The sequence below is a fragment of the Mchenga conophoros genome, linkage group LG20 (genome assembly GCF_057382185.1).
Source record: "Mchenga conophoros isolate Kocher_MC1m ecotype Shallow Benthic linkage group LG20, M_conophoros_male_GT1.1, whole genome shotgun sequence".
Taxonomy (NCBI): Eukaryota; Metazoa; Chordata; class Actinopteri; order Cichliformes; family Cichlidae; genus Mchenga; species Mchenga conophoros.
The window spans coordinates 7,495,915-7,519,268 of NC_140545.1; the positions used below are offsets into that span (position 1 = coordinate 7,495,915).

The following is a 23,354-nucleotide window of genomic DNA, read 5'->3' on the forward strand; positions in this document are numbered from 1 at the left end:
CTTATTTTTTTTTACTTAAAAAATAATGATAATATTGTATATGTATCTACGTTTAAGGACAGAATCACATGTAGGTTTTCTTTTAAAGCACAGACTGACTTCAGCTAATGTTTTTACTATGAAAATGTTTCTATGCCTGTTTGTTTTATGGAAGTTTCCTATTCAAAGAACTCACAGAGCGAGATGAAAGGGATTATTTACTGTAGTCATTATTATCAGTGACACAAAGTACACGTCCGGTATCTGGCTACATCCAGTACTGATTTTACTTTCACCCTTTGCACCTGGGAAGTTTTCTGTTTTTCCCTCAGCTGTTGCAGACATGCTCTCTCTGACGTTAAGGCAAAGATTACAGGTGAGTACGTTTTGTTTTTTTAAATTACGTGCACTTATATCTGCTTCAGGAGACCCTTTTTCTGCATGTAAGAGTAGTTGTAAATAAGTCACTTATAACTGTAAGTAGGCCAGCTTGTCACTAAACGTCAACCCTGATAAAAATGTCTGGTTTGAAGATTTTTTCTTTGTATTTTTCGGTCCAAAAGAGAAACACACACTGCTGTCCCAGTTTATTTATTTATTTTGCTGAAAGAAAGTTGACTGCACAGTCTGCACTTTATGCAAGACTTACTATACTCAACACAGCGAATACAAAAGATGAAAGGAGACTTACTTTAACATATATTTATGCTTCAACAGTAATCTGTCTATTAGGCCAAAGTAACACATAGTTGCATAACTATCATGCAGGCACAAGCTGGTTTCAACAAACAAGCCCCTCCATGTCTGACCAGCCCACACGCAGTACATTTTTCAAGTCCAAGGTTTTCCATAACTGCTCCATTGAATAACACATTTGGGGGGGTTTTGTGTTTTTTTTTTTACTGCCTTTCATTTAATGGGTTGTTTAGAACATCAAAAGCCACATTATTCTAACTCCCTTGTTTACAAACCCCAAGTGCAAAGTATTATCATTTTGAGGGATGAAAGTATTTGTGCACAGGCTTACTCTTCATCAGGGTTTCAAAAGACACCAAAGGATGAAAAAGAACCCCCCACCAGAAACTTTTCTTTTTACACTCTGCAGAGCATTTAAAGCACAATGGAGAGTTGCATCGCACCCCGTGACTTGGTATTTGTGCCTTCAAGAGGTTTTTATTAACTTCTCTGAGCAGTTTAGAACAGCAGGTCGCAAGAAATGTAACACAGTCGCCCCAGGCTGCTTACTAGTGAACAGCTTTAAAATCATTATTCAAAAAGTGTACATTTATTCAGTGACTGAAATCATTCCTGTGTGTTCATCCACTACCCCCCACGCTGCAGCCCCTTTTTCTCAGTGCTTCAGCATGTTTGGGCCAACAGAGGCAGATGACTGCAAAATCTTGCAGAAGACACCTCAGCAACAGCAGCAGCAGCGATGGGTGGACAGGACAGGAGAGCCTGGCTCAGGATGACCCAGAGATGTGGAGACTCCTGCAGCAGGAGAAGGACAGGCAGTGTCGGGGACTGGAGCTCATCGCATCAGAGGTCAGACCCCATTTAGATGAAAGAGAAGAAAATGTGATCAAAGTACCATAAGGAGATTAAATAAAAGAGGAAAAACATGAAAGCTAAATCTTCAGTAAATCTTGATTGGAAAAACAACACGTTATATGTATGATTCCCCTCAGCAGCAGGCTGCTGAGGGGAATCAAAAGTGGCTGTTTAAATGTTTGCTCTGTGTATTGCGTCACACATAATCTCTGTGCAAAATTAGTTCTGGAAAAAGAGGTGTGACAGGTAAACTGTGCTGTTCATTGTTAAATTAAAATAAAATAAAAGCAACTAGAATTGCCGGCATTAAACTGCGATTTCACAGAGTACCTGCTGTAATCTAGAATGACAGTTTCAAGTGCAAGTCTTATGGAAATGTGCTGTTCACTGTAAAATACAAGCTTTACAGTGAAATACTGTCAGCTGTTTGACTAGCATAAAATTATTATGTAACTTGTTGCTATTCTACTCCTAGAAACACATTTATAAAAATCCTGGTGCGTTAAAAAAATCTCAAAACACCCAGAAAATCACTCACTGCTAGAGTTTTGGTCATGGTGGCTCAATAACCACATCACTCATGCACAGCCAGCAATCAAAATATAACTTATTGATATGAACTAAAATATTAAAAGTCCTGTGTGTATTTATGTTCAACAGAGACAAAAAATTAGTGGTGATAATCTAGTTTAGCACCGGCACCGGCATCAAAGGCACCGGCATTTACAGAGCTCAAAGAACACTACAGTCATATGCGAATTTCCTGTATTTTTACAGCTTTTTTAATATAGTGAACAATATTTAAAAAATAAGAATTTTAATTTTCCTCCTACTTGATTGTTCAATAGATGATGTCAGCCAAAAATAAATACTGGGGTAATGAGTCTATAGGCTTACATTTAACATTAAGACCTCATTTTTTGGTCAGCCAGGATAAAAATCGGTTTTGCGACGCAAAATTCATGAAAGAGCTGCAGACTCCACAGACTTACAGTAAAATACTCCACTGAGTTTGGGCTGAAAGATGTTTTGTTCTTCACAGAGGAGCACATTTGTCAGCAGTGAAATCTCAAGTCATCAGAGTTGTAGTTTCCAGAATTTTACTGTTTTCTTCAGCATTCACCGAGATTTCCGATGCACCCCACCAACTCCTTTTAAGTCAGTTATTTTGACTAAGTGGAAGCTGTGGGAAAAGACGGGAGCTTTTATTCTTTTATTCTCCACCAATTATGCATCCACAGAACTATCACTCACGATGACATCTGAAAGGTTTAAACTTCTTTTACATGTGCTATCAGTCATTTGCCGCTCTGAGCCAACTCCCAGAGGAGAGACCCTGCTTTTTTTTCATCTTCAGGAACATAGTCAAATGATCCCATTAGGTTCCCCCCACTGATTTCTTTCACTGATCCCCACATTTAAAGCTGAGACAGAGAAGGAGGAGCGATCGTGTATGTGTGTGTTTGTGTGTGTTTGTGTGTGTCAAGATAGTGTTTCAAAATGTCATGGAAAGAGATTTATGTCACTTGGGGGACTAGTTTTAAACCCCACTGGAATGATTGAGGGATCCCTGAACAGTGACAGGTTTAGTAAAATAACAACCCAGAGGGGGCGGCTGAGGAGGACAGAGAAAGAGAAAGCGAAAGACAGTGAGAGAAGATAAACTGAAATGTGAGTGGGAGAAAAAAAGACTGAGACAGGGAAAAAAATTCATTTACATTCATTTCCTTTTTCCGCAGCTCCATCTCTTTTCTGACATTTGACACCGTGCTGAACTTTGCAAGGATTCAGTACTAGTTAGATTCTTCTATATTCAGCCCTCAGCATCACTATAGTACCTCTAATGCACTCTGATTTCTTTAAATAATCAAATATGGCTCATTTGTAGCTTATACAATAGGCTGTTAAAAGCATCTGCTCCATTTTTGTTGCAATAAGTATTTGCAAAACAGTCGTCCTTCTGAAGATAAATAAAAGCTATATCTGGTTAAAAAAAAAAACAGGTTATATTTGGTGACAGACTTCTGAAAATATAAGTAAGATAAAAATTTACTGCAGGTTTTGATGCTTTTTTGTTTGTCCCTCCAGAACTTCTGCAGTCGTGCAGCTTTGGAGGCACAGGGCTCCTGTCTGAACAACAAATACTCTGAGGGATACCCAGGACAAAGGTAATAAGCATCGCCTACTTTAAACATATATTGATTTAGTCATTAAAACTATTTTCAGAAGCCAGCACATGAAGCTTATAAAATTTCATTTAAAGGCAAATGGACTTTAAAACAAAAAGGTTTGCATTTCTTTTCCCAGCATAATTCAGGGCTGTTCACATAGCATATAGCAATATAATCCAGCTCAACACAAACTAAAAGTGCACAAAGTATATTAAAGGACAGTGACATGATATAGAGTGATATGACAGCATACGATGCAATACAGTCTGTTGAATATGATATGATTGAATGCAAAAGAAAGCAATACTATGATACTATACGATGTAATAAAATCTGATGTGATACACAACAGTGATCAGTGTTATCCATCATAGTACAGTTTCAGTAAGAAACAATAACATATAGCCAAATAAATGGAACAATACATTACGACACCCCATGATATGACAGAATACAAAGTTTGAAGATGTGATAGGATACATAAGGGTACTGCATGATTCAGTACACATGATTTGTTGCAAAATTATACAGTTATCGTACAATATGATAAATTACAATATGAAGTGTGTGCGTTACAATAACATGAGATGATTCTATGTTTCTTTTTTTGTTTTTGTCAGATACTACGGAGGTGCAGAGATTGTCGACCAGATCGAGCTGCTGTGTCAGAAGCGAGCGCTCTCGGTCTTTGGTCTGGATCCCAATCTGTGGGGCGTTAATGTTCAGCCATACTCTGGATCCCCTGCTAACTTTGCAGCCTACACCTCTGTGCTGCAGCCTCATGACCGCATCATGGGCCTGGATCTGCCTGATGGGGGACAGTGAGTCAATATGTCAAAGTTCATTCATGCTAGACATGCTCAAGCAGAGGATATTTCCATTCCCATAATAACATTTTATACAGAGCTTTTTGTCCACCCTGCACCTGCTCATCTTCTGCCCACGTGCGCTCTGTTATAATTATATATTTTGTCCTTCACATTTCAGCCTTACCCACGGCTACATGTCAGACAACAAAAGAGTCTCAGCCACCTCTATTTACTTTGAATCGATGCCTTACAAAGTGGATGTAAGTAGTATTCAAACAGAATTAAGGTTTAAAACCTGTGATCCATTTAAAGACATAAGAAAGTGTAAGCTGTTCTCTCTACCCCCTGTTCCTGAATCCCCCTCAGCCCCAAACAGGTCTCATAGATTATGACCAGCTGGAGAAGACTGCTCGCCTTTTTAGACCCAGACTTATCATAGCAGGAACCAGCGCCTACGCTCGTCTCATCGACTACTCTCGCATGAAGAAGGTGCTTCATTTAATAATGTTTACGAGAAGGTGTCTCAGAAACTTCCAACAGCTGTTAACTCTACCACAAATCAGATTACTGAGTTACTGAAGCGTGATGAGATACTTGGACATTTAAAGAAAAGCTGAGAAAGTAACAGGATTTCAGGTTTGTGGGGTTCATGTTGAGCTGTGTGTCTTTTAGTTGTGTGCAGAGCTGAGTGCCTACCTGCTGGCAGATATGGCTCATATTAGTGGCCTGGTGGCTGCAGGAGCTGTTCCCTCTCCTTTTGAGCACGCTGACCTTGTGACTTCCACCACCCATAAGTCCTTGCGTGGAGCAAGGTTAGGATCTGAGCCCTAATATGAATTAATTTTAATAAGTGTGTTGATAGTTGCCTATTCAGGTAAGAGCTTTATACATGTGATTCTGCACATGTCCAGCTAAGCACATTTGGTGTCCTTTCTCTGCTCTGCAGGGCTGGCCTGATCTTCTACCGGAAAGGTGTGAGGTCCGTGGATAAGAAAGGCAGGGAAGTCCTTTATGACCTCCAGGACAGAGTGAACTTTGCTGTGTTTCCATCACTTCAGGGAGGACCTCACAACCATGCCATTGCTGGGGTGGCTGTCGCCCTCAAACAGGTCAAGATGTGTATTTTAATCTTTAATGTTCAATAATAGCCCACAAATTCAATTAAAGGGGAAATCCTCAGACAGAACATCAGCGTAGGTCGAGTAGGTCTGGATTTGGAGTATCTGAATACAATCTTATTCTCTCACACGACATGATTTCTGCTTCTGCAGGCTTCCACTCCCATGTTCAAGAGATACATCCATCAAGTGCTGCTGAACACCAAAGCCATGGCCAATGCTTTGTTTAAGAAAGGCTACACTTTGGTGTCAGGTGCTGAGTGAGTCTATGATGTTGAAATTGTATATTTTTGCATTAAAAACAAATTATTTCATACAAATTAAAATAAACGACAAATGCTTTTGTTTTCTTTCTCTGACTATGAAATTAGACTCAGCATTTATACGAGCAGTGCATTTCTACCTCTCCAGTGCCTGATGCAATTGCTTTTGGATCACTTTGCATTTGCTTCAGCCTCATTTGCATTCTGTTTTTAAAACTTTGGAAAAGTTCACTTAAGCTTCACTTGACAGTTGAATGGAAAAAAAACAGTGAGTAATATTTTACTGTAGCAGCTGCACGTCTCCTCATTGTCTCCAGGAAAGACTTGATGAGAATTTCACCATCAGAAACATTTCCTCAAATACAGATCTTATAGATCTGGCTAGACACTTCACCCGTTGCCTACTGGTGGTGGTCAGAGGGCCCGGTGGCGCCAGTGTCCGGCAGCCTCGCCTCTGTCAGTGCGCCCCAGGGTGGCTGTGGCTACATTGTAGCTTGCCATCACCAGTGTGTGAATGTGTGTGTGAATGGGTGGATGACAGGTTGTGTAAAGCGCTTTGGGGTCCTTAGGGACTAGAAAAGCGCTATACAAATACAGGCCATTTACCATTTTACCATTTACCATCTATCCTCCTCTTCCGTTTCTCAGGTGGAACAGACAACCACCTGGTTTTGGTTGATCTTCGACCTCGTGGTATGGATGGTGCTCGAGCTGAGAGGGTCCTAGAGCTGGTGTCAATCACGGCCAACAAGAACACCTGTCCTGGAGATAAGAGCGCCCTCACTCCAGGAGGACTTCGACTTGGTACTCGCTTTAATAGAAGTGCAGCTTGTGCAGAATGTGTTGCAAAATTTAGTAATCTAGGAAAGAGTTACAGGAGTGGAGCTACTTTGGACAGACTCTGTCAGCCACTCTGTCATTCTGCCCGTATGGCAGCAGACCCTTTCTTCTCTCTCGGAGTGTCTGACTCTGTGATGTGTCTGTGTTTCCTGCTACATGTCACTGTATCTGTAGTTCTTATCACCAGACCATCATTCAGTATGTCACCATGTACCTCAAACCAACCCTCTCTTTATGAACTATTGACAACAATCAAACCATTTAATCTAACGATTGTTTTATCTGTCACTTTCTTACAGGAGCTCCAGCTCTGACCTCTCGGCAGTTTAAGGAGGCAGATTTTGAAAAAGTTGTGGAGTTGATTGATGAAGGGATTCAGATTGCACTGGATGTGAAGAAGAAGACCGGTGAGGGAGTTTCGTCTAAACCTGTGATTCATCCAGTGGGAGTGGTGGTGTTTGGGGTTTTGTGTACAGCAGATTCACCATGCTGACATGTTGTTTGCTTACATAGATTACTAGTGCTCGAATATGTGTTCAGCATTCATTATTTCTCTTGCAGCTAAGGACTGTGGATCATTTATTAGCTGTGAGTAGGGTTCAGGAAACAAGCAAAAAGAATAAATGCAATTTTTTTGCCTTTCTGTCTCCAAACAGGAAACCTGGCTAGCTTCAAGTCATTTCTGCTGGAGGACCAAGATACAGTGTCACGCATCACAGAGCTCCGCCAGCGGGTGGAGCTATTCGCCAGGCCCTTCCCCATGCCGGGATTTACTGACCATTAGAAAAAACTCAGACAAACAAGCTGTAATGCAGAGTGTTACACTTTGTTTTGTTTTTTAGACATACATATAATGCATATAATAATATAATAATTTGGTAAAAAACAAACAAACATCAGTTTAAATTGATCAGAGTGCAACAATACAGCATGGCATTTCTACATTAACTGGAAGCATTAAAATTACCAGCTGAGCTGAAAAATGTAACATAGTAACAGATATTGATATGGACAGAAATGCCAGGTGAGGTGAATGCATTAAAAATAAATGATAAAAGTCACAACTCGTTAAAAAATGACTCTAAGGAGGTTGGAAAGAAAGCAACTCAGCTTCTCAGCTCAGCTCCAAGAGACTTCTTCAGTTCTAACTCTGCATTTCTAAGTAGCATGTAAACATTCATTATGTATAACATTGTACTAATGCAGACATTTAAAATGTCTTCATAGGAGAATGTGTATGTTTTAAAAGGTAATGTAAACTACTGCAGTGTTCTTATAGAGTGTTATAAATAACTACTACATACACTGCAGTTTATAGCTAATCTGTGCTAAGTTACATTCAAGTGGATACTATTAACTTCTGTTTCATTGTATCAGCGATCAATTTAGTGGAACAATTTATTATATACATTGACTATAAAGGATCTAAAGTGATTTGATTTGTTACTAGCTTGCAGTGATAGGTGGATAGTAGTGATTATATTCATAAAAATGGTATTCAATAGGACTAGAGTGTAAATGGTACACAGCAATGGACCTAAATTGTGAGTTAACAGCACTCTGGAATTTGCTTTCGCCTTCTTGTCAGGACTGTTGTTTGCTGCCCAAACACAAGAAGGACCCTTATGCTTTCGGGTATTTTTGGCATTTGGTTGCTAAGTCTGCTTTAGAGCTTTTACTGACTTCAGGCTTTGTTCTGCACTCTGGGAAACTTGCAGCAGCTGTGTTGGGAATTGAGCACAGGTTCAGTTTACATCCACAGATCCACTAACATGAATAGAAAACAGTAAAGTAGCACAGGCGTTTCAAAACAAGGCTTCAGATTTGTGTGTATGTGTGTGTGTCTAATGTAATAGTAGCTTTTGTAGTTTTACTTTGACTTCTATAGAAATAATTTCTGAGGAATGTATAACATGAATATGCATCTTTTAAACTGCAATAAAACTGATGCTGAATATTTACATGTTAAATTTTCTATGGTTTTTTTTTGCATGTATTTTTTTTACCTGCTGCTGAGTTGCATGTCACCGAGCAGTTGATGATTTATGTGTGTTATCCCAAGAGGGAGGAGCATCTTCAGATTCTGTAAACACTGATCCATGTTAAGCTGCTGGAATTTCCTCTGCTCATGTCCTCTCACTGTTTACTTCTGGGAATAGTCAAGAAAAAGAAAATAAAAAGTAGTCCCCAAACAGTGTCAGCGGATCACAGCTTCAGGTTCACAAAAGGAAAAAACAACTTTGGATCATTTGATTTGTTTCCGTAGTACTTTAGATGTCTGAATTGTTTGGTTTGACTTCCTCTCTCAGTTGGACGTTGATATTTTTTTCTATTGAATAAGGTATTTCATGATATGATTGGGTCCAAAATTTGTTGGAGGAACAAAAATTATTTTTGTAGTTTTGTCTCCGTAAACCACAACTGAGCAAATTAAGGTTTGACTGTGCAGTTCAGACTTTCAAATAAATAACAGAAGTATCACATTAACATGCTACTATTTTTATAGAACATTACAGCCCATTTTCTGAAGCTCAAAAGTACTAGGACAAACTAACATAATTTTAAATACAAGAATTGTTTTATATATTGGGATGAAAATCTTTTGCAGTCAGTGACTGCATGAAGTCTTGAAGCTGACATCACAGAATACTGTGTTTCCTCCCTTGAGATGCTCTCCTACGTGTTTACTGCAGCTGCCTTCAGCGACAGCTAGTTTGAGGGTTTCTCTGCCTTCAGCTTTGTCTTCAGGTGACTGACTTGGTCATTGAAGAATATCCCATTTATTTATTTTGTGAAACCTGTGCAGCTTCTTGCTTTGGATCATTATCCATTTGCACCGTGAGGTGCTGTGCCATCAGTTTTGCAGCACTTGAGCACCAAGTATAGCCCTGTTCACGTCACGCCTTTTGGAAGTTGGCAAAAGCATCTCAATTTGAGCCTGGATTTTCACCTAATTTGTTGTCCCCAGTCTTTTTCTTATTGTTGAATCATGCACTCTGATCTTAACTCAGACAAGTGAGGCCTGCAGATCTTTAGATGTTGTTCTAGGTTCTTTTTTGACCTCCTGGATGAATCGTCAAAAAAAAAAAGAAATCTGCAAAATCTTTTAGCTTACTTCACTTTGTCAAACAGTTTCTATTTAAGTGATTTCTTGGTTCAACAGATCTTGCAGTAAAGCAGCAATTTTGAAGTCCTATCCTAGCTTTTGGAAATTTGACATAATGAGCATGGCACGGAACGTGACTGGGAAACTGAGTGAAACTGTAGGCCTATATGACAGTGACAGGTGAATTACAGATTAGGGTTATCCTAAAAGCCTTATTGTGGGACCGTGAATTAAAAAAGAAAGTTTATGTTTTAATAATTAAGACCTGAAATTAGCAGTTGAAACCATAAACTCATCAGGAAATTATTTACTGAGGACATGGATCAAAGGAGCAGTAGAGCAGCATCCCTCAGGTATGCAGCCTCTTCGAATCAGACACTACATCCAGTTTTTACACACGGTCTGTGTCCATTAACCCCTGCCACAGCATCCAAAACTAGTAGTTCCTTTTACTTTTTGTATTCCCACAGAACCGTGTTTAACAGCGTTACACACAGACTCACAAGGTGCTGGACACATCACCATAGCTGCTCGTGACAAAAGCAACCAGGATGTTAACATAGATAAACATAAAAGTTGTTATTTAATTTATATTAAGGCGTCATTGAGTGTTTTAAAGGCACCTATAAAAATATATATTATTATCATTGTTATTTATTTTAGAAATACTGTTGCCTTATGTCGTTGCATAATTCTAGTAAACACTGACACCTTATAAAATACTTGACAAGATGAGAGCATTATGTAACACCAGAATCCTTGACTATCTTTATTAAACCTTCAGACCTTCCATTTTTGTTTATTTAAAAGCTTCCTCTCCCACTGTTTCTCTGCAGTAACATCTTTACCCCCCATAGACACATAAAAAGAGCTTGCCTCCTCTTTCTGTCTCTCTGGGCTGAGAGGATATTTCATTTTTGATGTATTTATTTATTATTCTGTGAGGATTTCCCCTGAGACACTGAGTGCTTTGTAAAGCAGCACTAAATTAGCATCAAACACGAAGCGCTGCTGCTGCCTATTGGAGCATTAAATATTTAATTTACCAACAAACTGAATGGACTTTTGTTTTGAGTCAGTCGTGTCTTCCAGTGTTTTGGATGAAGTTCATTGCTTCAGTTTCTGCCAGAGGAATGTGTGCCCTCCACAGAGACCAGGCAGCAGATTCACAGGTTAAAGGTCAGGGATGTTCTCAGCTCTGTCGTCAGAAAAGACACACAAACAAACCCAAGGACGCACAGACATATGCACACACGGAGGACCACAACACAAAAATAACAGCTCATCTGCTTCATCTCCGTGCCTCTTTCTCATGACCTGACAGCTCCTGTGGGTTTGCGCGAAACCGTTTGACCCCCTCATGTTCTGTCGTCCTAGCTCTCCTTACTGCCACAGCCGTCCTTGTGATGTTCACAAGGAGGAGAATTTTTTGATGTTCACTATTCTTCTTTCAGATGGTATTTTTTTGTTTGTTTGACTGTTTGTAAAATTATCTTTTTTATAAATGAGACTGACCTTCAGCCAAAACACCAAGAGATCCGCCCCCAAAAACGATCACGTTTGTAATTCGTGTACGCTTGAGTAAGAAGGGCGTTCTCCTAAACGTTCCTTCAGTTTGTGTTCATTTTACTTTTCTCTGCTTATAAAAAACAACAAACATACATAAAGTAGAGATGAAGAGGCGTTCCGCATGAGCCTAAAATCTGAATTTGTTTTTTTCCTGTTTATATTTCAGTCTGTATGTTTGTTCACCCACCATCCACTACTTTAGGAGACAGATGTGAATATGAATATTCTTAATACTTTAATGCTGCACTTTACACTGTGCAAAAACATCCAATATTCCAATTAAATGTGAAAATTGTGGTTTTATTGTGTGTTTATTCCTTTTTTTTTTCATTGTTCTTGTTGATTGTAAGATTACTTGGTTTTGTTTTAGCATATTCGGTGATGCAGAAGCCCAAGAAAGTTTATTTAACTGAACAAAAATTGCTTCTGTTTGCAATATGGAAAGCATACTAAATGTATTACCTTGTTTTAGATTAAGTCATTGTGATTTATGTGTAAGCTAATGTAATTTAATTTCTTTATATTTTGCTTCCAAAGAGCCAGGCTTTCCTGTAATCTTTTAAAGTTGTCTTGAGCAACAGTGCTCCAAGCTTTCTGAAGGTCTTTCAGATTTTTTCTTTGGACATTGGCTGCTTTTTCACTCAGTTTTAGTCCAGTCTTCTATTTATTAAGTGACTTAATACTGACATATGAATTATTCATGTGTAAAAAATGCACCTAACTCACAGGATGAACCAATTTTGTATCTACACATAACAGGAAACTTGGCAATTGCTAGGAACTTTACTAGCAGCCTGTCTCAGAAACAACTAATTTGTTCCCATTTCTCAAAGTTTGACAGGCATAAAATAGTATTTCTGCACCAACGAGGTGATTCAAAAATAGCTATTAGCTGAAAACTTGGAATATCTCAGCCTGCTGTGCGATATGCCTTCAAAATTGTGAAGGAAATGGACAAGAGGAGGACAAAAGAAGAAGTGGTCGGCAGGTAAACAGTATCTGATAGTCATGTCCTTAAAAAACAGGAAAGTAAATCCAGCAAAGACCTGGCACAGGACCTGAACGACAACAGTGAGTGTTTACAGCCATCTGTAAAAAACAGTGGAGCTCTGTTATAGTTTGGAGATGCATATCAGTTAGAGTTTTGGGGGATCTTGTACAAGAAAGGTATTGTCAGATTTTGGTCTATCATGCAGTACAATGTAGAACCCACCTGATTGTCAGCAGCTTCATTTTTCAGCATGATCCCAAATATGTTGCCAGTACAGTAAAAGCATACCTGGATAGAAAAACACACAATGTATTGGCCTCCCCATTGACCTCAACATTACTGAAGGTATCTGGGGAGGCCAATCATCTTGACAGAGAACAAACCAAAAGGGACCAACCATCCAAAGAAGAGCTTTGGATGCCCTTCAAGAGAAGGAGAGAACGATTCCTGAAGACTACTAAAAGAAATTATTGGAAAGCTGCCTAAAACAGTTCAGTCTGTGTTGAAGAACAAAGGTGGTCATACCAGATATTGACTAGCTTGGAAGAACTGTGCAGACTGTTTTTATATTTTATGTATGTTTGCACCTATTCCCAGCAAAACACAAAGAAACGAGAGGTAAATTAAGACTTTTTCATGTCCTATATATTAATGGAAAATAAGATGGTGTGTGTAGGACACGTGCACAGGTTATACATCAAAGTCTTTCAGGGGGAGGACTGTTGAGCGTCCTGCCTTGGCTGTCATTCATCAAAGACGGTGAGCTCCTGTCACACACACTGGTACACACGGATAAACACAAATACAAAATGCAACCACACACATTAAATGCAGTTGTAAAAACACTAATCAGGCTGCAGAGTGACAGCTGCATTGCCAACAGATGGATCGGTTCCATCAGAGTTACTGAATGCGTAGGTGTGGAAAAAGATCGGTATCTGGCTCCGTTCGGTGCAGGTGTTTGAGGAAAGTCACCTGTGTATGCGCTGGAAAGTGCAGAGTGACAACAAAGGCTCTTCTAAACACAAATAACACTTTATTTATTGAAAGAATTCAGCAAAGTTGATGCATCTCATCTTTTTTCATAACTTACACAGTCATCGCTGAATTTAGTGGCTGCTAAACCTACAATCATGTGACAGTTATGAAGGAATACATGCAGTCTGGTCACACTAATATGACCTTCACTGTGATGCAGCACAGCAGGCCAGTGTCATGTTATGAAAAGCTGGTGCAATTAAAGCTCCTCACTTGCACAAATAATGAGGAAAACAAAAAAATCAGCAACAGAGGAAGAGTGTATACAGAAGTTTGAAATACAACCTTCAGGAAGTGAAAACCACAGCAAAAAGCAGTACAAAGCATTTACAGGCTTCATCTCCTCATTTTACTTTTATGATCAATCATTTCTAGATATAGAATAGTTGACTTTTTCTTCTTATTAAAGGCAACTCAGTTGATTTCTGTCCAACACATAAAACAGATCTACCCAACCCTGACTATATTTTCATATACTACTCGTGTGTTTACATATAAATATTTGAATACCATGAAACCTTCTCAAACAGACCAATATGATGGGCTTGTATTTGTGATTACAATTGTCTGAACATGCAAAACCATTGTTCCGGTGCCAGCAATGTGTTGCCAGACATATGATAAAGGCTGAGTTTGTGCATATATGTGGAAACAAGCCTGTTTTTCTATCATGCATATGGGCCTTCAGGATTGATTGACCGACAATCCCGGTCACATTAACCAGGTCACCAGCAGCTCTGCAAACATCACACAGAATCAGAGACACTAAAGGCGCATCCTGATCTGGACTCTGTTTCCCCCGTCTGCAGCGTATTTATAATATTTATGTCCAAAATGCTAACTATAAGTAACTTGACTAGATGTAAATATTCCATGTGATTTTATTACACAAGTAATTATTTCTGGATTCTTGATTTATTTACATTCAGTTTATCAGTTTATACCAAGTATGTTTTCTTAATGATTATTTCAGATGCATTTTACACAAAATTATTCATTTTTATGAGGCCAAAGAATTTTTTTTTCTTGAGTATAGGAAGGGCAGGGGGGATGAGTCTGACCCAAGATCAGGATCTGTCATCCTTTATGGGGTTTTTTTGTTTTTTAATTACACTCTGGTTTGTGAGACTCAGAAGTCAGGTCCCTCTTTCTTCAGGTTTTTGTAGTCTGTGGTGATGGCCACAAACTGGGGGGGAAAGTAGAAAAAGACTGTGTTTGTGTACGTTGATTTAACAATCAATCGACAGTAAAACACAGTCAGATTAGAGTTCATGTGCTGCCTTACCTTGTACTGGTAAGTCGGGTCAAGTTTATTCCATGGCTCTGGGTTGTTGGTCTTGTCCCAGCTGAAGACACAGAGAAAATTAAATGATTAAATCTGATGAAAAGTTAATCAAGCTCTCTCCTGAGAGCTTTTTTGTTTCATCCCCGCTTTGTTCAACTGGTAAATAGAATAAGAAAGAAGCTAAAGAAACAACAAGACAGTGCTCCATCCCGTGAGGTCTTGTAAAAAGCATTTAGCCATGTCTGCTGTTGTTGGAGTTTCTTATATCAAGCGCTTGGGAAACAGCAGGAGAAGAGAAAGTCCAAGCAAAAAGGATAAGAGTAGGCAGGACTCCGTGTGACAGAAACCATCCTGAAACAAATCCCTCCACTTAGAATGTGAAACATTTATTCATCTCCTCTCCGCATGCCTTTGAATAAATTTTAACAAATGTGCATTTCAGGGTGAAATCAAGCCTATCACAGAAGGACGGCTAAGTCCTTTCTCTGTTTGGAGTCCATCTGTGATCATCCAGTAGGTGGGGACTGGTTGCTCTTTGGAAGTTGCATGCAATTAAAGTGAAAACAAAACTAAACAGATGTGCGAACCTGAGGAAACACAGGGTCTCCCAGCTGTGACACATTTCATTAAAAGATGGTGGGATAATGACTTTTAGCTTGTTGTTTTTTGTCAGTTGAAAAACAGTAATGATAACGAACAATTAAATTATGTTTTTAAAAAGTTCTCACACATGATCAAAAGTCAGAAATTTATGTGTGCTTACGTAACATGGGGTCCTCTGGCCAGCCGGATCAGATACACGGATGCTCCGCCCATTCCCAAACAAATGAAGAAGAACTGGGGGATGAGCTACAGAAAAATAAGAATTAGGCTTCTACACATATTTTACACTTAAACCATAAAAGACAACACATTTACGCCTACATGCTAATCTGCACCACACTCTTCACTGGTGTATTGGCAGCTGTACCTTTTGCTGCAAGGCCAAGATGCTGTTTTGTTTTAACATAATGGACGTTTGACTTAAAAAGAAAGAGCTCAGGAAACTCAGGAAAGCTGATAAAATACATTTCAGCCAGATGCATCGTAGACCACCCTGAAGACAGATGAAGACCCCAGGGACTGCCACATCCAGGGCTGATATACAGAGAAGTAATCTGGATATTTTTCTGCCAGCAGCAGTTTGTTTGTCTTATGTGATTTAGAAAAACAGAGCTGGCATTTACTCCCTTCAAATGATCGTTTGGAGCATTATTTCTATTTCGGCTGATTTTTCATTTTTATTTATTTGTCATTCTGCAGTCCTTATTCAAGATAAACTCATACCACCCTGAATATATTCACAAAAATCCATTGTTACCATGTGCACAATAACAGGAAGGGTAGTATAACTTGTCTCTTTGTATGTTACTTTTAGGGAACATGTGGGCTGCGTTGTTCTTTCTTTTGGCATAGAAGTTCACTGGTGACGCTTGATGATTCTTCTTGGTGAAGCCAAATCTTCTTATTCATTTATTTATTTATTTTACACTTCAGCTAACCTGTCATTTTCAGATTTGTCATCACAGCATCCAAGTGTGTTAAATCCCCACCTCCATGACTGAGAATAAAAAAGAAAATCCAGATTTGTCGGTCACAAAAAACAGAAATGTTAAAGGTTGTTAAATAACTATTATCACGATGGGAAGCTGTTAGTCCTTTCCAGCACTGCATCATCTTCAGCCTCGTGACTCCTGACAGTCTGCAAGTCGAATGTCTCAGTAAGAAAAAGCACATTCCTTGAATTTCAAGACAGATGCGGCACATCTTTTTTTTAAGCTAAAGTGAGGCGCGATGTGAGCCAACTTATTCAGCTGTGAGAAACTTTCTTCTAAATTAGCTGTCAGCCTTAAGCAATAGCATCATTTATTCAAAAACAGACACTCGATTTAAAACTGAGTCTATACTTAATATCTGCTGTAACAGAGGTGATCTGAGCAGCTGGCCCACTGAAGCTCAGGGGATTGAGTCTTGGCCTGCTGTTGCTCCGTCACCCTGCATCATCCCAGTGAACGTGCTGACACACATCTGGCGCATGTCTGTGCGTGTTTTATATAATTAAATCTCAGAGGGAAATTTTGTACTTCTGACTTCTCTGTCAGTAACTTCTTTAAAAAAAAAACTTTTGCTGCTGCTTTTGCAGAATTTTCTTGTTATTTCAAATTATATGACGTAAATAAAATGACAAACAAATAAATATTTGTTTAAGATAAAACTGTTTAATTCTAGTTTAATGCTGTAAATAAAATTCAAATTTGATGCACTGAGTGTAAAACAACACAAAAAATACAGTAAAAGAAGAAAAGTTTCTGTATTTTTTTATTATTATTTTCATAATGTGTGATTTAGTACTACATAAACCCACCCTCACCTCCGTGTTTTACAGCTGGCACACCAAACCTGCTGAACTCCATCTGGTCCAATAAAACAATGTGTTTTGGTTCACTCCACCAAAACAATGTGCTGCCACTGTTGATTAGACCTAATTCCAAGTCCTCTGGAAAAGCTTTACTTTGCAAGCAGCGATTTTTCTGCTCTGACATCCCCCGTGGAGACTGACTTTATGCAATGAGCTTTACACTGCCTGAGCCGTCACTGAAACACCAATTTTCACAGTTAATCTTAAGTAAGAAGCACTTGCCTGCTTATTTTTTGGAAAGTTGAAAGAAATAGTGTGCAGCATGCCATATTATTTATTTCCAATATGGCAACTGTGCCTTGTCTTCCTGGTCCACATTAGCACTGCTGCAAGTGTTTTTCATTTTTACGAAGCCACAGATGCACAAAGGTATTTATTAAGAGGTTAGTGATCACTGATTCTAAGGAACTTCACATGCTGGATTTCCATGTGCCATTTTTTTTCGGGTACAAGAATTTTCTGACATTCACACACTTGTGAAAAGTGTATTTTTGGACACAGTCTGTATAACTGACCCTCAGTCTGTCTTTGTCTTAGTGCTGCCACCACCTATCTGTCTATCTCATTCTGGTTTTAATCACTGGTTCCATCTCCTCTCTGTCTGTCTCCCTGACTCTCGATCTACTTTCCCATCTGACCAACGATGCATTCATCTGGCTCATTCTCTGTCTGTGGGGCTCAGAGTTTCGGACTCTCTCTAACAGCCTTTCAGTCTCTCCTTCTTTCTGTTTGTTGTAACTTGATCAAGGAGGGTTGTAGAGTCTCACAGGGATTTGCCTCCTGCAGCTCTTCCCTCCCTCTCCCTTAGAGTCTGTCTCTCAGTATCTCTGCCTGTCAGGATGATAGACCACATCACGGAGCGCTGGTAGAGTCTCATACGGATTTCTTCCCCGCTGCTTCTCTCTCTCTTCCCTTCTCCTGGGAGGCCAGTGAGAAGAAGTTAAAACTCTGTCACTCCCCTCTCTGACAGCAGAGCCGGTTAAAAACTGCAAAAATAATCCCCTGCCCTGTAGGGACAACTCAAATTTAAAAATTTCTTACTAAACATTTGTGAACTGCTTAGATTTTTGTCAGTTTAGATTTAAGGGGTTTGCGGAAGTCGCTGATGTGTTTTTGATGTCTTAAGCTTCTCAGTTCAGCTTGATTTTGAAACGAGCAACTGGAGCAATTTAACAGACTGAAACAGAGCTAAGATAAGATTAGATGAGACAAAATTAGACTTCTAAACAGACCTGCTGCTTTAACCAGTTCATTTACCTGTTACATACATACACTACTTAGGATGTCATGAAGTTTGCGTTAATACAGGCACTAGAATCAAATCAGTTATGTGCAGCAATTGTTAACATTGGGCAATATTTTCTTTGAGCATAGTCTAAACCAATATATATATAAACCTGTGGGTTTAATACTATTTTAACGAGCTGAAAAAAAAGAACCATCCTAGGATTCAAGTGTTTATCCAACCTCGCTAGTGACAAACTGAGTTTCTAGTGCAGCTTTGGTTTTGTTTCATTCAGTGAAGCATGTTTGAATAATTTCAACACACTAAGCAAAATTTCAGAAATGCAGAGCAGTTGATGGATTTCTATTAAAATGTAAGTTACATGTTAAAAGAAGCTGGACATGGCTTATCAAAATTTGAAACACCTAAAAACTGATCGAGAATTTAAAAGATTACTTACACCGGGGTGCTTCTTAGCATGCTCGACTGCTGCCCGAAACATCATTGCTCCAGTTTACAGTAAATCAGGAACAATGCATGAAAAGAAATGAATTCAGGCCTTTGTTCACAGCAAACACAAGCTTTGCACAGCCGAGCCCAGACGGGATGTAGACCTGTTGCTGGGAGAGGCGGGAGAAGGAGGAGAGAGAGGAGGAGGTCGTTTTACATCTGATTACAGCCACTGCTGTTCCCCTGTTGGGTAATTACACTGTGCTGGACACTGGTTAATAGTTTGTATTTAAACGGAAAAGTTTCGCCCCAGTAAACCGTTATTTGATATCCAGAAAAGAGACATTTGATGCTATCAGGCCATTCAATTAAAAGAAGTAGGGTTGTCTCAGACCTCAGAGGCGTTTTCTCTACCATTTCCCTCACTGTGTTTAAAGACTTGTCGGTCATTTGGGAGCTGACTAAAGGAAATGGAAAACCATTTGAACGCTGTGTCCTTTTAAATGCCATTAGGGAATATGGACCCTTGTCAGATCCACAAAGAGAAGACCCAAGTCCTGAATGAGGATCATTCTTGCGTGAGCGTGTTTTGATCCTGAATAATTAAGTTAACCAAATGTTCGTTTGATTGTTGCTAAAATACAATTTACACAATCTTAATGAAATGCGCTTTTGCGATGTGTCCATATTGCGTGCTCTTTAGCAGCAGATTCTCTGGGCTTGACTTGGCAACCAAAGTCAAGGATGCTCAACCAGCATGTTTGCTTTATTTCAGCACAGTCAGAGAGCTAGATGCACACCAAGTGTGTGAAATGTGGCAACACAGTTTAAGCCATCTAAAAAAAAAAGGAAAATCTAAAAAGCAAACATAACCCAGTTTAGTCTGAACACCAGAAGTAACACGTACCCTTCACATTACGGCTGTTGCTGTGATTAAATAAAGGTAAAACCATCAATGAGCAGAGGTCAGGGCGACAACGCTTATCAGCTACACTGTTGCGTTTTAAAGGGTTATTGCACTGATTGACGATGATAGAAGTAGAGCCGCTAACGTACGTGCTCGCTCGCGTAAAATGCACGCTGCCTTTGGTCATCAAAAGAAAATGTCCCAGTCCCAGTCTGCCTAATGGACCCGTGTCTCTGATTCACTGCACTTCAATTTAATTAGAAGTGAAAACAAATACAACTCAATTTAATAAACGATGGCCTCACTTTCAACTCCACAGATGTGTTGTCCCAGATGTCTGTGCTAGATAATAAAGCAGCATAATAAAAGTCGACATGATGAGTGCTGTGGTTAAAACAGGTTTAAATAATTTTCTGTCTACACGTTTTAATTTTTTAAATACTATTTTAGCCTTTTTTTTCTTCTTACAAATGAAAATGGATCATTTGCACAGCTAGACTGACAAGGTTTTTCATAACAGCAGAGATTCATTATAATGACTTCATCGGCCTCAGACAAGGTGCCTGCAAAAGGTAATGAATCCCAGAGTGAGACAGGGCCATGGTCCCTCCTGTGTGTGTGTGTGTGTGTGTGTGTGTGTGTGTGTGTGTGTGTGTGTGTGTGTGTGTGTGTGTGTGTGTGTGGTAGTCAGACCTTTTGCAAATTGCAAATGAGTGCCTGGAACTACTCTCAAAGAGACTGTGCGTTCAGTGCCTGTGCTGCTGATGTTGTGGAAACATCAATCTTTTCACACTCTGTGGACTTGTCTTCCTTTCGGGGGCAAAAGTTAAGTGGTTAACAAACAAAAAACTGTAGAATATAAATTAATTATGAATAAATAATTTTTGAAAAAACTTCAATGGTTTTAGTGTCTAGCACAGTTCTCCAGCTAGTTGATTTGGACTGTATAAAACAAATGAACCTGTATAAATCTGCTCACATCAAGATTTGGAAGAGAGTTTATCAAATGTATTTTTTATTTATTTATTTTTTGGTGTTTTGAGTATCGCAATGCAAATCTCTTTTAGTTGAGTTATAATTAGGAGAAGCCAGACAGCTAATATCTGAAAAACTCTCCAACAACAGCTTTATAATAATGAAAGCGTCTAAATTAGGTTTGGGGTTTTAAATTGTAAATGCTAAAAGGGGGTTAAAAATGAGAAATATGACTGTGTTGGGTTTTTTAAATATATCCTCATTCTTTTATACACATCTCTCTTAAGGTCCCGGTACAGCATTTCAGTCATGTTGAGGTCTGGACTTTGACTGGATCATTGCAGCACCTTTATTGCTTCTTTAGCTTTAGCTGTTGGACAGATAGCCTCACATCTGACTGTAGAATACTTATATATTATATACAATATATATATTGTATACAGAGGTGCAATGACTGCAAGGTGCCCAAGATCCAGTGGCTGCAAAACAAGCCTAAATCATCACCCCTCCACCACCATGCTTGGCTGTTGATATGAGGTGTTTGTGCTGACATGTTATTTGGTTTTTGACAAAAATGGTGCTGTTTATTATTAAGACATTGTTCCAGTTGTTGATTTGGAGAGTAGAGACTTTCTCCTGACAACCCTTCCAAGCAAACCACACTTATTCAGTGTTTTTCTAATTATGCTGTCACAAACTTTAATATTTAAAATGCAAACTGAGCCCTGTAGAGTCAGAGATGTATCTCTTGGGTCTGTTTGATTGATTGATTGATTGATTGATTGATTGATTGATTGATTGATTGATTGATTGATTGATTGATTGGCTGGGTTGGGTTGGGTTGGGTTGGTATTGGTTGGTTGGTTGGTTAGTTGGTTAGTTGGTTGGTTTGTTGGTTTTGGTTTGGGGTTGAACAGCCTGACCTTGGGGAGAATATGCTGAGCATTCTCACTGTAGAATGACAGACTTCCCACTGTTTGGAAATTGACTTAAAACCCTTTCCTGATTGATGAGCAACAATTGCTTTTTAAACATTGTTGTTGACTCCTTTCCTCTTTGGCATTGTGTTAAAATAAACATAATGGCTGCAGATGAGCAAACTTTCAAAACTGTTAAAAACTGCTTCAGTAGTGAGGCTCACACTATTTTTGTTTTCACACTTCATTTGTGACTCTGTGACATGTTGTGCTTGTCTGATGTAAAAGTGCTGAGTGTTGCTGACGTATAGCCGTAACTGTCATTTCTGTTTCTTAAAGATAAACAGCTATAGGGATCAGCTGGAACTAGTTTTCTGGCCGTCCACACCCCGAGGATGCAGGGTACAGCCCCGAGGGATAAAAGTGTGTCTCTGACCTCTTTTCTGATCCATGTGAGATTACGTGTTCGCACTGAGATAAAGCTTTTATGTCTGTGTTTAAATTTCCCTTCAAGGCTGCGCAGTCAGAGAGGCAAATGACAACGATAATCAGTATATACCCAGCGAGCGTTTTACAGCTGATGAGGAGACAGATTCCAAATACCTTTTTTAGTATAAAAGCATGGCCTACTTTTGCCTTCAAAGGCGACTCTGGAAAGTTTGTAGTTCAGTTCAAGTCACTTACAAAGGTGTGAAAAAAGTGACAGGTTTTCACTGAGCAAAAAACTGTTTTAAAACATCCACAAACTTCTCAAAGTGTTCCTGCAGCACAGCCAACTTTCCTCTGTGAAAAATATATAGTATTTTCAAACAAAAAAAGCCTTTAAGATTTTTAAGTAGATAAAAATTCTACTTTTGCATCACACAGTTCCTTGAATAACATATTCACGGGCAACAGAGAAGTGGCTTAAACAGCTGGAATCTTCTTTAAAGGTTACTTATTTGTGCTTTTGAAGTCGGTTACTATATGGCTCCTTTGTCAATAGTATGAATATGAGCTTGCAATAGCCTCTGTTCTTGTGCATAAATACTCCAAATGATTTTAAGTACACTATCCTTACAGTAATTTTATCTACTCACAGACTGTCCATGTTCTCTGTCAGTGCAGGAAATACCAGCTGTGTCAGGGTCAGTCAGCTCCAAATGTTGATGTTATTGTATAGCATCTACATAAAGCTTCTCTGGTTGGACGGCAGCCAACATGTCCGTTGAAGATGAATCATTGAAGTCTCGTTCTGGGAGTCAGGAAACTCGAGACAGTGGTACATGATAGAATTTTTAATGGAGTAATGGATTTAAATTCATGATGTCAATGTGTTTTTACTTTGATTGACCACATTAAATGTTTATTTAGCAAAAATATGAGTCATACCCACAGATTATAAGCGCAGACAGGTCACTTTCTTATAGTGCAATCGTCTGCAGGGAAACCTTGAGTCTTTGCATTCATATTTTTGACACACACCATCTAAACTTGCAGATCAAGTAGACGGGGATCCACTAGGGAATCCTGTTACACTGCAGGAAGTGCTCAAGAAAGGATCAAGGAACACGGCAAAAATCAGGTTGTAGACTTTGACTCCAAACTGCCCAGGTGACATCTAATCAAGCATCTGTGGGAAGCCTCTGAACTATCAGCCAGAAAACCAGGGTTAGATCATCATGTTGGAACAATCATATCACTTCTTTTTTTACCCTTTTAG

General features: G+C 39.1%; 2 protein-coding genes across 2 annotated transcripts; one reads left to right on the forward strand and one right to left on the reverse strand.

Moving 5' to 3' along the window:
- Nucleotides 1–191: 191 nt before the first annotated feature.
- LOC146550284 (serine hydroxymethyltransferase, mitochondrial-like) lies at nucleotides 192–8,881 on the forward strand. The gene is made up of 12 exons (XM_085259830.1): nucleotides 192–355; nucleotides 1,321–1,524; nucleotides 3,619–3,698; nucleotides 4,322–4,522; nucleotides 4,689–4,770; nucleotides 4,877–4,999; nucleotides 5,183–5,322; nucleotides 5,457–5,619; nucleotides 5,782–5,881; nucleotides 6,540–6,695; nucleotides 7,031–7,138; nucleotides 7,388–8,881. The coding sequence occupies exons 1-12, from the start codon at nucleotides 323–325 to the stop codon at nucleotides 7,513–7,515; spliced, it is 1,518 nt and encodes a 505-aa protein (XP_085115956.1). The 5' UTR covers nucleotides 192–322; the 3' UTR covers nucleotides 7,516–8,881.
- Nucleotides 8,882–13,413: 4,532 nt separating this feature from the next.
- ndufa4l2a (NDUFA4 mitochondrial complex associated like 2a) lies at nucleotides 13,414–19,024 on the reverse strand. The gene is made up of 4 exons (XM_085260439.1): nucleotides 18,864–19,024; nucleotides 15,484–15,569; nucleotides 14,721–14,781; nucleotides 13,414–14,621 (listed from the first exon to the last, which is right to left on the reverse strand). The coding sequence occupies exons 1-4, from the start codon at nucleotides 18,906–18,908 to the stop codon at nucleotides 14,565–14,567; spliced, it is 249 nt and encodes an 82-aa protein (XP_085116565.1). The 5' UTR covers nucleotides 18,909–19,024; the 3' UTR covers nucleotides 13,414–14,564.
- Between the last annotated feature and the right edge of the window lie 4,330 nt (nucleotides 19,025–23,354).